Source organism: Pristiophorus japonicus, chromosome 2 (assembly GCF_044704955.1).
Source record: "Pristiophorus japonicus isolate sPriJap1 chromosome 2, sPriJap1.hap1, whole genome shotgun sequence".
Classification (NCBI taxonomy): Eukaryota; Metazoa; Chordata; class Chondrichthyes; family Pristiophoridae; genus Pristiophorus; species Pristiophorus japonicus.
In genome coordinates, this window is record NC_091978.1 from 151,708,564 (window position 1) to 151,724,409 (window position 15,846).

The 15,846-nt window shown below is 44.0% G+C and overlaps 1 protein-coding gene across 8 annotated transcripts in view; it reads left to right on the plus strand.

The window, feature by feature from the left end:
• The window catches only part of clocka (clock circadian regulator a), a 269,029-nt gene that overhangs the window by 110,984 nt on the left and 142,199 nt on the right, over positions 1–15,846 (plus strand). For 4 of the 8 annotated variants that reach the window (XM_070869951.1, XM_070869943.1, XM_070869954.1 and 1 more), the window contains 2 exons: positions 2,839–2,869; positions 3,322–3,395. The exons of 2 other annotated variants lie outside the window; for them this stretch is intronic. In XM_070869951.1, coding sequence (XP_070726052.1) covers positions 2,839–2,869; positions 3,322–3,395 — 105 coding nt within the window. Of the gene's footprint in view, positions 1–2,838; positions 2,870–3,302; positions 3,396–4,075; positions 4,214–15,846 lie in introns of those variants that run through there. 2 more of the 8 variants (XM_070869953.1, XM_070869969.1) reach the window with 2 other exon arrangements.

Below are 15,846 nucleotides of genomic sequence, written 5' to 3' on the forward strand. Positions count from 1 at the left end.
ATCAGAAAACACTAGTGGGAGTTGTGCACAGACCATCAAACAGTAGTAGTGAGGTTGGGGACAGCATCAAACAAGAAATTAGGGATGCGTGCAATAAAGGTACAGCAGTTATCATGGGCGACTTTAATCTACATATTGATTGGGCTAACCAAACTGGTAGCAATGTGGTGGAGGAGGATTTCCTGAAGTGTATTAGGGTTGGTTTTCTAGACCAATATGTCGAGGAACCAACTAGAGGGCTGGCCATCTTAGACTGGGTGATGTGTAATGAGAAAAAACTAATTAGCAATCTTGTTGTGCGAGACCCCTTGGGGAAGAGTGACCATAACATGGTAAAATTCTTTATTAAGATGGAGAGTGACACAGTTAATTCAGAGACTCGGGTCCTGAACTTAAGGAAAGGTAACTTCGATGGTATGAGACGTGAATTGGCTGGAAGAGACTGGCGAGTGATACTTAAAGGGTTGACGGTGGATAGGCAATGGCAAACATTTAAAATCACATGGATGAACTTCAACAATTGTACATCCCTGTCTGGAGTAAAAATAAAACGGGGAAGGAGGCTTAACCATGGCGAACAAGAGAAATTAAGGATAGTGTTAAATCCAAGGAAGAGGTATATAAATTGGCCAGAAAAAGCAGCAAACCTGAGGACTGGGGGAATTTTGTAACAGAACAGAGGAGGACAAAGGATTTAATTAGGAGGGGGAAAATAGAATACGAGAGGAATCTTGCTGGCAATATAAAAACTGACTGCAAAAGCTTCTATAGATATGTGAAGAGAAAAAGATTAGTGGAAACAAACGTAGGTCCTTTGCAGTCAGAATCAGGTGAATTGATAATGGGGAACAAAGAAATGGCGGACCAGTTAAACAAATACTTTGGTTCTGTCTTCACGAAGGAAGACATAAATAACCTTCCGGAAATACTAGGGGACCGAGGGTCTAGTCAGAAGGAGGAACTGAAGGAAAACTGATGGGATTGAAGGCCGATAAATCCCCGGGGCCTGATGGTCTGTATCCCAGAGTACTTAAGGAAGTAGCCCTTGAAATAGTGGATGCATTGGTGATCATTTTCCAACAGTCTAATGACTCTAGATTGGTTACTATGGACTGGAGGGTAGCTAATGTAACACCACTTTTTAAGGAAGGAGAGAGAGAGAAAACGGGTAATTATAGACCGGTTAGCCTGACATCAGTAATGGGGAAAATGTTGTAATCAATTATTAAAGATGAAATAGCAGCACATTTGGAAAGAAGTGACGGGATTGGTCCAAGTCAGCATGGATTTATGAAAGGAAAATCGTGCTTGCCAACTCTAGAATTTTTTGAGGATGTAACTAGTAGAGTGGACAAGGGAGAACCAGTGGATGTGGAGTATTTGGACTTTCAAAAGGCTTTTGACAAGGTCCCACACAAGAGATTGGCGTGCAAAATTAAAGTACATGGTATTGGGGGTAATGATAGAGAACTAGTTGGCAGACAGGAAGCAGAGAGTCGGGATAAACGGGTCCTTTTCAGAATGGCAGGCAGTGACTAGAGGGGTACCGCAGGGCTCAGTGCTGGGACCCCAGCTATTTACAATATGCATTGATGATTTGGATGAGGGAAATGAGTGTAATATCTCCAAGTTTGCAGATAACACTAAGCTTGGTGGCAGTGTGAGCTGTGAGAAGGACGCTAAAAGGTTGCAGGGTGACTTGGACAGATTAGTTGAGTGGGCAAACGCATTGCAGATGCAGTATAATGTGGATAAATGTGAGATTATCCACTTTGGTGGCAAAAACACAAAGGCAGAATATTATCTGAATGGCGGCAGATTAGGAAAAGGGGAGGTGCAATGAGACCTGGATGACATAGTATATCAGTCATTGAAATTTGGCATGAAGGTTCAGCAGTTGGTGAAGAAGGCAAATGGTTTGTTGGCCTTCATAGCTAGGGGATTTGAGTATAGGAGCAGGGAGGTCTTACTGCAGTTGTACAGGGCCTTAGTGAGCCCTCACCTGGAATATCGTGTTTAGTTTTGGTCTCCTAATCTGAGGAAGGACGTTCTTGCTATTGAGGGAATGCAGCGAAGGTTCACCAGACTGATTCCCGGGATGGCAGGACTGACATATGAGGAGAGACTGGATCGACTGGACCTGTATTCACTGGAGTTTGGAAGGATGAGAGGGGATCTCATAGGAACATATAAAATTCTGACGGGACTGGACAGGTTAGATGCAGGAAGAATGTTCCCGATGTTGGGGAAGTCCAGAACCAGGGGTCACAGTCTAAGGATAAGGGGTAAGCCATTTAGGACTGAGATGAGGAGAAACTTCTTCACTCATAGAGTTGTTAACCTGTGGAATTCTCTATTGCAGAGTTGTTGATGCCAGTTGGTTAGATATATTCAAGAGGGAGTTAGATCTGGCCCTTACGGCTAAAGGGATCAAGGGGTATGGAGAGAAAGCAGGAATGGGGTACTGAGGTGAATGATCAGCCATGATCTTATTGAATGGCGGTGCATGCTCGAAGGGCCGAATGGCCTACTCCTGCACCTATTTTCTATGTTTCTATGCGCATTGTGCACTGAAAACTGGCTTTTCCGATGCCTTCCCTCGTCCGTAGATACTCCATACGGACCCGGGGAGGCCGGAATTTCTGGGCCATTATTTTGTCCAGGAAAGTCGAGTATTTGTTACTCATGAAATGCCTGCATAAGTTGATAATGAAGGAACATCCATTTGTTCAGAAATAGTGAATTGTTGTGTATGTATTTCATCATTTGTATTGGTTTTCAAAAATGAATTAAATATTATGCAGAGCAAATGTAACCAGATCTGTGTTTCTCCTTCAGTTCAAGTCTTCTACACACAGACCCTCAAGGGGTAAGGTCTGCACATGTGAAGATTGAAAAATCTTGCATGCTTTACCGTGTCTTCTGCAGTCAGTGCCCATCCTATATAAGTGCGACATAAAAGCCATCGACCGTTATTTCTCTTCAGCCTTGCTGATAATAGTTGAAATATTGTGCTGCTTATTGTGTACTCAACTATCTTTAAACAACTTTGATAGATTTTACTTGTTTGTATATTCTCTATATTACCATGTAACTCCCCATGTAGCATCTTCATAAGGAATACATTTTGTTTAGGTGTCTACCACCATCTCTGAGAGGTACCACTTAGAGGTTCTAACAAAAAGAAAACTTAAAATAGAAGATTCCACAGCATTGAATGCTTACCTTGAAAGACTCAGAACTAAGAATGCCAACACAAAAGGTTATCTAACTAGCGCTGTAATTTTATTGCCGATTCTTAGACATTGCATATCATCCCAGAGAATCCAATTGGAGATGCTGGCAAGAGGAAGAGAAATTTAGGCTCATGATTGCAGCAATGAGAAGGCCATTGGGTATGTACCATGGTGGCAAAGTACTTAGCTCAGTATTCTAGACTCTTCAAAAGACTGAGTCATCTTCTGGTGCCTTGAAGTCATTTTACTACCTAGCATTTAAATATCCAATTGTAAGAATGCTATGACAAGTATAGAATTCCTTCTTTTGCAAATGACTACTGTGCCTATCATAAATAGAACATCATTCCTGAACTCACTGGCTTGATATTGATTGGCTGGTCACTATAGATTGGCAGCAAATCTTTGACATTAATACAGATAATTTTTAGTACAGAGACCCTCAGCTATATTAAGCTCTTTTCCCAAGTTCTAAACCCATTACCTTACAACCAGAGATACCAAGTGATTTTTTTTCCCCCCCATCCAGATAGTCAGAATGATATAACATACCATACAAACCAAGCGATTGTTAATGGTTCCCGGGCCACCAGACATGTTGTCACTTGCAGGTACAGTCATGATCAATATTTGGTTATTGACCAAGGGATCAAATTATTTATTTTGTCACAAGATCGCAAAGTGTCATTAGAATTTGCACCATCAATTTTTAAAGAAAAATTACAATGTTTTGTTGAACTTTGTACAAGGAACAAATTAAGAAATTAAATATTTCCCCTTATTCTTTCAGATAGTCAGCTCTTAAGATGCTTGCCAAACAATTAACATTGTGTGATTCTGCTCATTCTCTATGGTGGAGCCTATCTCACTAAGGATTAATGAAGCTCTGCTGTGGAGACCAGCAGGTTGCATCTTGCACTGCAATCGCTATATGAACTGTCTAGGAGGAGCTGAGGAAAACTTGGCGGTGAGAGAAGGTAGTTGGAGCTATTGGGTAAAATGAAGGTCAGGAGCACAATAGAAACTATTTACTGTAGTAATACTATCTTGTAGATAGTTTGGAGATTACATTTTGATAATTAGTATTGAGTTCAAACCCAGCCATCAAGAATTTACTGAGCCTGCTCAAGTTGAGGAGAAAAGACTAATTTTTAGTGCATGTTTTGCCAAATTAATTGCTACAGTTTTTATATTAACTTTTATTTATATAGCACCTTTAATGTAGTAAAACGTTCCAAGGTGCTTCAATAGTAGTATTACAAAACAAAACAAAACAGATAAATTTGACACCGAGCCACAAAAGAAGAAGGCAGATGACTAAAAGCTTGGTTAAAGAGGTAGGTTTTAAGGAGCGTCTTAAAGGAGGAAAGACAGGTAGAGAGGTGGAGAGGTTTAGAGAGGGAGTTCCAGAGCTTAGGACCCAAACAGCTGTGAAGGCATGGCCACTGATGGTTAATCAGTTATAATGAGGGATGTTCAAGAGGGCAGAATTTGAGGAGCGCAGACATCTTGTGGGGTTCTGAGGCTGAAAAAGATTACAGAGATAGGGAGGGGCAAGGCCATGGAGTGATTTGTAAACAAGGATGAGAATTTTGAAATCGAGGCGTTATTTAACTGGGAACCAATGTAGCTCAGAAAGCACAGGGGTGATGGGAGTTTGTGACAGTACGAGTCAGGACATGGGATGCTGAGTTTTGGATGACCTCAAGTTTACGTATTGTAGAATGTGGGAGGCCAGCCAGGAGCGAGTTGGATTTGTCAAGTCAAAAGATAACAAAGACATTAATGAGGGTATCAGCAACAGAAGAGCTGAGGCAGGGGCGGAGGCGGGCAATGTTATGGAGATGGAAAAAGGTGGTTTTAGTTATGCTGCAGACAAGTAGCTGGAAACTCATTTCAGGGTCAAATATGACACCTAGGTTGCGAACAATCTTGTTCACCCTCAGATTGATGCTAGGGAGAGGGATGGAGTCAGTGGTTAGGGAACGCAGTTTGTGGCAGGAACCAAAGAAAATGGCTTCGGTCTTCCCAATATTTAATTGAAGAAAATTTCTGTTCATCCAGTACTGGATATCAGACAAGCAATCTGACAATTTAGATACCAAGCAGGGATCGAGAGAAGTAGTGGAGAGATAGAGCTGGGTGTTGTCAGCGAACATGTGGAAACTGACTCTCTGTTTTCGGGGCAGCATATAGATGAGAAATAAGAAGGGGCCAAAGACAGATCTTTGGGGGGGCACCAGAGGTCACGATGCGGGAGTGGGAAGAGAAGCCATTGCAGGAGATTTTCTGGCTATGATTAGATAGATAAGAATGGAACCAGGTGAGTGCATTCCCACCTAGCTCGATGATGGTTGAGAGGCGTTGGAGGAGGATGGAGTGGTCAACTGTGTCAAAGGCTGCAGACAGATCCAGAAGGACGAGGAGGGATAGTTTACCTTTGTCAAACTCTCAAAGGATGTCATTTGTGACTTTGATGCGAGCCGTTTCGGAACTGTGACAGGGGCGAAAACCAGATTGAAGGTGTTGTGTATGGCGAAGGAGTCAGACTGAGCGCAAAGTAAAGTATGACCTTCGTCTTTTATTGCAGGTCTTCGGTGCCTCTCCAACCTGTGAAGCCTCCTTAAATATCTATGCTGCCAAGGGATTATGGGGATCCCTTGGGACTCCAGGGGATGAGCCCTCTGGTGGCTGTACAGAGTAAATACAAGTTTACATATATAAGGGATTCAAACATTGAATTCATGGAAAGATGGTTACAGATTTTGGAGGCGACAACACATTCAAGTAATTTGGACAGGAAAGAGAACATAAGAACATAAGAAATAGGAACAAGAGTAGGCCATTTGGCTCCTCGAGCCTGCTCCGCCATTTAATAAGATTATGGCTGATCTGATCATGGGCTCAGCTCCACTTCCCTGCCCGCACCCCATAACCCTTTACTCCCTTATCGCTCAAAAATCTGTCTATCTCCGTCTTAAATACATTCAATGACCCAGCCTCTACAGCTCTGAAATTCCTCCTCATCTAAGTTTTAAATGGGCGAACCCTTATTTTGAAACTATGCCCCCTAGTTATTGATTCCCCCATGAGTGGAAATATCCTCTCTGCATCTACCCCATCAAGCCCCCTCAGAATCTTATGTTTCAATAAGATCACCTCTCATTCTTCTGAACTCCAATGAGTACAGGCCCAACCTGCTCAACCTTTCTTCATAAGTCAACCCTTCTCAGGAATCAACTGAGTGAACCTTTTCTTAACTGCCTCCAATGCAAGTATATCCCTCCTTAAATAATGAGACCAAAACTTTACGCAGTACTCTAGGTGTGGCCTCACCAATACCCTGTACAATTGTAGCAGGACTTATCTGATTTTATACTCCATCCCCCTTGCAATAAAGGCCAACAATAATTTGTAAGCAAAGTGGAGTCAAGGGTTGTTTTTTTAAGGAGCGGGGTGATGACAGCAGATTTGATTGAGAGGGAACAGTACCTGAAGAGAGAGAACCATTAACAATGTTGGCTAACATGGGAGCCAAAAAAGGAAGTTGGCTGGTCAGCAGTTCAGTGGGAATAGGGTCAAGGGAGCAGGAAGTGGGTCTCATGGACAAGATGAGTTTGGAGAGATCCAGAGGGGAGATCAAAGAGAAATTAGGGAAAGATGTGAGTTTAGGGCTAGGACAGGTGGGAGCCTCAGATGAAGTTTGGCCCTGTGGGCTAGGTGAAGGAAGGGAACTCGCAGAGGCAGCTGATCGGATGTTCTCAATCTTTGTGACAAAGAAATCCATGAGCACCTCACACTTGTTGATCGAGGTGAGTGTGGTGGACACGGGAGAGATGTTTAAGGAGACGGTTAGCAGTAGAGAATAGTAGCCGGGGGTTATTTTTGCATTCCAGAATGATTATGGAATAGTGAGCAATTTTTGTCGATGAGTAGGAACCGATAATGTTTTATGTGCTCGAGGCAGATCTGGCAGTAAATGGCTAAACCAGTTGTCCGCCACATCCGTTCAAGTCTCCACCCTTTTGACTTGAGGGAGCGGAGATGAGGGTGTACCAAGGGGAACGGCCAGCGTAGGGGAATGTAATCTATTTAATAGGGACTAGGACATCAAAGGTGGTGGTGAGGGTGTGGTTGAGCAGATTTGTGGCTGCAGAAATGTAATTGTTAAGAGGGCGAAAGGTTGGACAGTTTTGAGTTGATAAGTGCAGTTTTAAGAGAATTTGGAGAGAGTTTTTTCCAGGGGTGGATGCAGAAGGAAGTCGTTTTGGATTGGGGAAGGGGGATGTGGGTCGAAAGCGATACAAGGAAATGGTCAGTTATGGCTTTATCTTTAATTGACACGGTTGGAATAGCAAGGCTACGAGAGGTCAAGGGAGTGGCCGTGAATGTGGGTTGATGAATTTACATGGAGGGAGAGATTAAGGGAGGACAGGAGGGTAATGAACTCAGAGGAGAGAGAGCATGATGAATTAAGATGGAGGTTGAAGTCACCGAGGATGATAAGTCGCTCGGTGCATAGGCTGAGGGAGGAAAGCAGTGAGGATATATCCATGATAAAGTTTTTATTAAATTTGGGTGGGCGGTAGAGAACGAGAATTTTGAATGAAAGGTGAGAGGGGTGGAATAAGGCAAGATGTTCAAAAGATGAGAAAGTGCCGGAGGAGTAAGGGGACAGACCAAGGTATGATAAAGAGAGGGAAGATAGAGTATGAGAGTAAACTAGCAAGAAATATAAAATCGGCTAGTAAGAACTTCTACAGGTATATGAAAAGGAAGGGAATAGATAAAGTAAACGTAAGTCCCTTAGAGGACGAGACTGTGCAATTAATAATGGGGAACAGGGAAATGGCAGACTTTGAACACATATTTTGTATTGGTCTTCACGGTCGAAGACACTAAAATACCCCAATAATAGATAATCAAGGGGCTATAGGGAGGGAGGAATTTTAAACAATCACTATCACTAAAGAAACAGTACTCGTTAAAATGATGGGACTAAAATGGACAAGTCCCTTGGACCTGATGGTCTGCATCCTAGGATCTTAAAAGAAGTGGCTGCAGAGACAGTAGAGACAGAATCTACCAAAATTCCCTGGATACTGGAGAGGTCCCAGCTGAATGGAAAACCGCAAATATAATGCCCCAATTTAAAAAAGGAGACAGACAGAAAGCAGGAAATTGTAGACCAGTTAGCTTAACATCTGTCATTGGGAAAATGCTGGAGTCCATTATTAAGGAACTGCTAGCAGGACATTTGGAAAAGCATAATTCAGTCAAGCAGAATCAGCCTAGTTTTATGAAAGGGAAATCATGTTGGACAAATTTGCTAGAGTTCTTTGAGGATGTAATGAGCAGAGTGGATAAGGGGGAACCAGTGGATGTGGTGTATTTGGACTTCCAGAAGACATTTGATAAGAGCTCAAGGGGTTGGAGGTAATATATTAGCATGGATAGAGGATTGGCTAACTAACAGAAAATAGAGAGTCGGGACAAATGGGTAATTTTCCGGTTGACAAACGGTAACGAGTGGGGTGCCACAGGGATTAGTGCTGGGGCCTCAACTATTTACAATCTATATTAATGACTTGGATGAAGAGACCCAGTGTAATGTAGCCCAGTTTGCTGATGATACAAAGATGGGTGGGAAAGCAAGTTGTGAGGAGGACACACAAAATCTGCAAAGGGTTACAGACACGCTAATAATTGAGTTTGCAAACATTTGGCAGATGAAATATAATGTGGGAAAGTGTGAAGTTATCCATTTTGGCAGGAAAAATAAAAAAGAAAATTATTATTTAAATGGAGAGAAATTACAAAATGCTGCAGTACAGCGGGGCCTGGGGCTACTTGTGCATGAGTCGAGGAGGCGGGAGCTCGGAGCAGCGCGAGTCCGGGGTCGGCGAGAGGCCTATAAAGGCCAGCGGGAGTCGAGCAGTTCGAGCAGTCAGTCGAGGAGGCGGGAGCTCGGAGCAGCGCGAGTCCGGGGTCGGCGAGAGGCCTATAAAGGCCAGCGGGAGTCGAGCAGTTCGAGCAGTCAGTCGAGGAGGCGGGAGCTCGGAGCAGCGCGAGTCCGGGGTCGGCGAGAGGCGTACTGGTGCAGCTACAGGGAGAAGGCAAAGAAAGAAACAAAGGTGACGTCACAGCCTAGGGGGTAAGTGATTGGCTGGTGATTGGTGAGTAGTTTTTCTTTTTCTTCTTATATTAGTCAGTAACTTTTAACATTGTTGTTGCCAATTTAAGTGTATCTAAGGGTTAAGTCATGGCAGGAGAACTCGGTCGGGTGTTATGCTCCTCCTGTACCATGTGGGAACTCAGGGACACTTCCGGTGTCCCTGACGACTACGTGTGCAGGAAGTGTATCCACCTCCAGCTCCTGACTGTCCGCGTTGCGGAGTTGGAGCTGAGGGTGGATTCGCTCTGGAGCATCCACGATGCTGAGAATGACGCGAGTATCACGTGTAGTGAGTTGGTCTTACCGCAGGGAAAGGGTCCACAGCCAGCTAGGGAATGGAAGACCAGCAGGAAGAGTAGTGCAAGGAAGGTAGTGCAGGGGTCCCCTGTGGTCATCCCCCTGCAAAACAGATACACTGTTTTGAGTACTGTTGAGGGGGATGACTCATCAGGGGAGAGCAGCAGCAGCCAAGTTCATGGCACCGTGGCTGGCTCTGCTGCACAGGAGGGCAAGAAAAAGAGTGGGACAGCAATAGTGATAGGGGATTCAATGGTGAGGGGAATAGATAGGCGTTTCTGCGGCCGCGACCGAGACTCCAGGATGGTATGTTGCCTCCCTGGTGCAAGGGTCAAGGATGTCTCGGAGCGGGTGCAGGACATTCTGAAATGGGAGGGAGAACAGCCAGTTGTCGTGGTGCACATTGGTACCAACGACATAGATAAAAAAAGGGATGAGGTCCTACGAAACGAATTTAAGGAGCTAGGAGCTAAATTAAAAAGTAGGATCTCAAAAGTAGTAATCTCGGGATTGCTACCAGTGCCACGTGATAGTCAGAGTAGGAATCGCAGGATAGCGCAGATGAATACGTGGCTTGAGCAGTGGTGCAGCAGGGAGGGATTCAAATTCCTGGGGCATTGGGACCGGTTCTGGGGGAGGTGGGACCAGTACAAACCGGACGGTCTGCACCTGGGCAGGACCGGAACCAATGTCCTAGGGGGAGTGTTTGCTAGTGCTGTTGCGGAGGATTTAAACTAATATGGCAGGGGGATGGGAACCAATGCAGGGAGACAGAGGGAAACAAAAAGGAGGCAAAAGCAAAAGACAGAAAGGAGATGAGGAAAAGTGGAGGGCGGAGAAACCCAAGGCAAAGAACAAAAAGGGCCACTGTACAGCAAAATTCTAAAAGGACAAAGGGTGTTAAAAAAACAAGCCTGAAGGCTTTGTGTCTTAATGCAAGGAGTATCCGCAATAAGGTGGATGAATTAATTGTGCAAATAGATGTTAATAAATATGATGTGATTGGGATTACGGAGACGTGGCTCCAGGATGATCAGGGCTGGGAACTCAACATTTAGGGGTATTCAACATTCAGGAAGGATAGAATAAAAGGAAAAGGAGGTGGGGTAGCATTGTTGGTTAAAGAGGAGATTAATGCAATAGTTAGGAAAGACATTAGCTTGGATGATGTGGAATCTATATGGGTAGAGCTGCAGAACACCAAAGGGCAAAAAACGTTAGTAGGAGTTGTGTACAGACCTCCAAACAGTAATAGGGATGTTGGGGAGGGCATCAAACAGGAAATTAGGGGTGCATGCAATAAAGGTGTAGCAGTTATAATGGGTGACTTTAATATGCACATAGATTGGGCTAGCCAAACTGGAAGCAATACGGTGGAGGAGGATTTCCTGGAGTGCATAAGGGATGGTTTTCTGGACCAATATGTTGAGGAACCAACTAGGGGGGAGGCCATCTTAGACTGGGTGTTGTGTAATGAGAGAGGATTAATTAGCAATCTCATTGTGCGAGGCCCCTTGGGGAAGAGTGACCATAATATGGTGGAATTCTGCATTAGGATGGAGAATGAAACAGTAAATTCAGAGACCATGGTCCAGAACTTAAAGAAGGGTAACTTTGAAGGTATGAGGCGTGAATTGGCTAGGATAGATTGGCGAATGATACTTAGGGGGTTGACTGTGGATGGGCAATGGCAGACATTTAGAGACCGCATGGATGAATTACAACAATTGTACATTCCTGTCTGGCGTAAAAATAAAAAAGGGAAGGTGGCTCAACCGTGGCTATCTAGGGAAATCAGGGATAGTATTAAAGCCAAGGAAGTGGCATACAAATTGGTCAGAAATAGCAGCGAACCTGGGGACTGGGAGAAATTTAGAACTCAGCAGAGGAGGACAAAGGGTTTGATTAGGGCAGGGAAAATGGAGTACGATAAGAAGCTTGCAGGGAACATTAAGGTGGATTGCAAAAGTTTCTATAGGTATGTAAAGAGAAAAAGGTTAGTAAAGACAAACGTAGGTCCCCTGCAGTCAGAATCAGGGGAAGTCATAACGGGGAACAAAGAAATGGCAGACCAATTGAACAAGTACTTTGGTTCGGTATTCACTAAGGAGGATACAAACAACCTTCCGGATATAAAAGGGGTCAGAGGGTCTAGTAAGGAGGGGGAACTGAGGGAAATCTTTATTAGTCGGGAAATTGTGTTGGGGAAATTGATGGGATTGAAGGCCGATAAATCCCCAGGGCCTGATGGACTGCATCCCAGAGTACTTAAGGAGGTGGCCTTGGAAATAGCGGATGCATTGACAGTCATTTTCCAACATTCCATTGACTCTGGATCAGTTCCTATGGAGTGGAGGGTAGCCAATGTAACCCCACTTTTTAAAAAAGGAGGGAGAGAGAAAACAGGGAATTATAGACCGGTCAGCCTGACCTCAGTAGTGGGTAAAATGATGGAATCAATTATTAAGGATGTCATAGCAGTGCATCTGGAAAATGGTGACATGATAGGTCCAAGTCAGCATGGATTTGTGAAAGGGAAATCATGCTTGACAAATCTTCTGGAATTTTTTGAGGATGTTTCCAGTAAAGTGGACAAAGGAGAACCAGTTGATGTGGTATATTTGGACTTTCAGAAGGCTTTCGACAAGGTCCCACACAAGAGATTAATGTGCAAAGTTAAAGCACATGGGATTGGGGGTAGTGTGCTGACGTGGATTGAGAACTGGTTGTCAGACAGGAAGCAAAGAGTAGGAGTAAACGGGTACTTTTCAGAATGGCAGGCAGTGACTAGTGGGGTGCCGCAAGGTTCTGTGCTGGGGCCCCAGCTGTTTACATTGTACATTAATGATTTAGATGAGGGGATTAAATGCAGTATCTCCAAATTTGCGGATCGCACTAAGTTGGGTGGCAGTGTGAGCTGCGAGGAGGATGCTATTAGGCTGCAGAGTGACTTGGATAGGTTAGGTGAGTGGGCAAATGCATGGCAGATGAAGTATAATGTGGATAAATGTGAGGTTATCCACTTTGGTGGTAAAAACAGAGAGACAGACTATTATCTGAATGGTGACAGATTAGGAAAAGGGAAGGTGCAACAAGACCTGGGTGTCATGGTACATCAGTCATTGAAGGTTAGCATGCAGATACAGCAGGCGGTTAAGAAAGCAAATGGCATGTTGGCCTTCATAGCGAGGGGATTTGAATACAGGGGCAGAGAGGTGTTGCTACAGTTGTACAGGGCCTTGGTGAGGCCACACCTGGAGTATTGTGTACAGTTTTGGTCTCCTAACTTGAGGAAGGACATTCTTGCTATTGAGGGAGTGCAGCGAAGATTCACCAGACTGATTCCCGGGATGGTGGGACTGACCTATCAAGAAAGACTGGATCAACTGGGCTTGTATTCACTGGAGTTCAGAAGAATGAGAGGGGACCTCATAGAAACGTTTAAAATTCTGACGGGTTTAGACAGGTTAGATGCAGGAAGAATGTTCCCAATGTTGGGGAAGTCCAGAACCAGGGGTCACAGTCTGAGGATAAGGGGTAAGCCATTTAGGACCGAGATGAGGAGAAACTTCTTCACCCAGAGAGTGGTGAACCTGTGGAATTCTCTACCACAGAAAGTAGTTGAGGCTAATTCACTAAATATATTCAAAAGGGAGTTAGATGACGTCCTTACTACTCGGGGGATCAAGGGTTATGGCGAGAAAGCAGGAAGGGGGTACTGAAGTTTCATGTTCAGCCATGAACTCATTGAATGGCGGTGCAGGCTAGAAGGGCTGAATGGCCTGCTCCTGCACCTATTTTCTATGTTTCTATGTTTCTATGAAACACAAAAAGTTAGTATGCAGGTACAGCAAGTAATCAGGAAGGCAAATGGAATGTTGGCCTTTATTGCAAGGGGGATGGAGTATAAAAGCAAGGAAGTCCTGCTACAACTGTACAGGGTATTGGTGAGGCCACACCTAGAGTACAGCGCAAAGTTTTGGTCTCATTATTTAAGGAAGGATATACTTGCATTGGGGGCAGTTCAGAGGAGGTTCACTCGGCTGATTCCAGAGATGCAGGGGTTAATTTATGAAGAAAGGTTGAGCAGGTTGGGCCTCTACTCATTGGAGTTTAGAAGAATGAGAGGTGATCTTATTGAAACATAAGATACTGAGGGGGTTTGACAAGGTGGATGCAGAGAGGATGTTTCCACTCTTGGGGAAATCTAGAACTCGGGGGCATAGTTTCAGAATATGGGGTTGCCTATTTAGAACTGAGATGAGGAAGAATTTCTTCTTTCAGAGGGTCGTAAAGCTGTGGCATTCTCTGCCCCAAAGAGTTATTAAGGCGGGGTCATTGTATTTATTTAAGGTGGAGATAGACAGATTTTTGAGCAATAAGGGAGTGAATGGTTATGGGGAGTGGGCAAGGAAGTGGAGCTGAGCCCAAGATCAGATCAGCCATGATCTTATTAAATGGTGGAGCAGGCTCGAGTTGCCAAATGGCCTACTCCTGCTCCTAATTCTTATGTTCTTATGATTTGGTGATGAGAGCTGTACTGCCACCACGGCGGTCTGGGTGGGGCAAGTGGTGGAAGGTATAGCCGAGAGGGGAGGCTTCGATTTAAAAGGTAGTTTTTTGAGGAGGAACGAAGCATTTGCATTTTAGAGCCGTGGGTTCTTTTTAGTAAGGGATTCAGTGATTTTTAAGGTAAGAGTTTGGACTTTATACGACTGCAAAGATATTAGGGCTGATGTTAAGATCTCTCATTCCCATATTTTAATACAATGTAGATACCAAAACGAGAGGAGAAAGAAATATTCATTGACAGTTAATTCCCATTTGGTCATCCACAAGGAGACATGGATTAAATCTAAATGCAGCATTAAAGATTTACATTTGAATTACTTCCATAGACAGTAGCCACCTCTCCCTCTACAATTCCTGCTGCTGTAGTATCTTGTTTATTTCTCCTGCATCATTATCTCTGATCAAACCATATCACTCTGACTATTCCAACATTACTGCATTGTTAACAAAGTTTCCTCCAAGTAGAGTAGGGAACATTTTTTTTCCTGTCTTTTTTCACTCTCCAAGTATAACATATTTTCCATCTTAATTTAGAATGGGACTCAGTTCCATTTATAATTGCTGTTGTTCCAAATTTTTAGCACAAATTTATGCCTGGATATTTATCATGATCCTTGTGTGCTGTTTGTGTTGGCTGCACTCCTTTCATTTGAATCCGTAAGAGAGGTTGATTTTCCCAATACTGGGGTTTTATTCCCAACTCTTAGGTAAGAATTCTCTTTACAGAAGATGTGAAAAAATCAAAGCAATCTAACTTTCATTACATGAAACCACCAAGGTCAAAGGGAGCTGCTATTGTTCACGAGTATGGATATTCTGCAGTTGACTACACTCATCGTGTGTCTTCTGAGAAATTATTTTTTACCTTCCTCTAATCATCATCATAGGCAGTCCCTCGAAATCGAGGAAGACTTGCTTCCACTCTAAAAGTGAGTTCTCAGGTGGCTGTACAGTCCAATTACAGTCTCTGTAACAGGTGGGGCAGACTGTGGTGAAGGAAAGAGTGGGTGGGGAGCGTGGTTTGCCGCATGCTCTTTCCGCTGTCTGCGCTTGTTTTCTGCATGTTCTCGATGATGAAACTCGAGGTGCTCAGCGCCTTCCCGGATGCTTTTCCTCCGCTTTGGGCAGTCCTGGGCCAGGGATTCCAAGGTGCCGATGGGGATGTTATACTTTATCAAGGAGGCTTTGAGGGTGTCCTTGAAACATTTCCAGTAGCTGAAGATGGCTTCCTTTCTCCACCTGGGAAGAGGTTTTCCACATATTTATGCAGTATCCATAGACATCATGGTCTATCTTGGCATCAGCTAGGTTTAAGCTCAGAGTATAAATGCCAACTCCTATTCATAAGATTCTTGAAGACCTTCTACCTGTTATCTGTACAGTCAGATATTGAATAGATATCAAGCTTTGGCCTCAGGCACATTCCCCACAGATTTGATAGCATTGGTTTATGCTGGAATGAAACATAGCAAATAGGTGCAGCAGTAGGCCATTCGGCCTTTCGAACTTGCACCACCATTCAATAAGATCATGGCTGATCATTCACCTCAGTACCCCTTTCCTGCT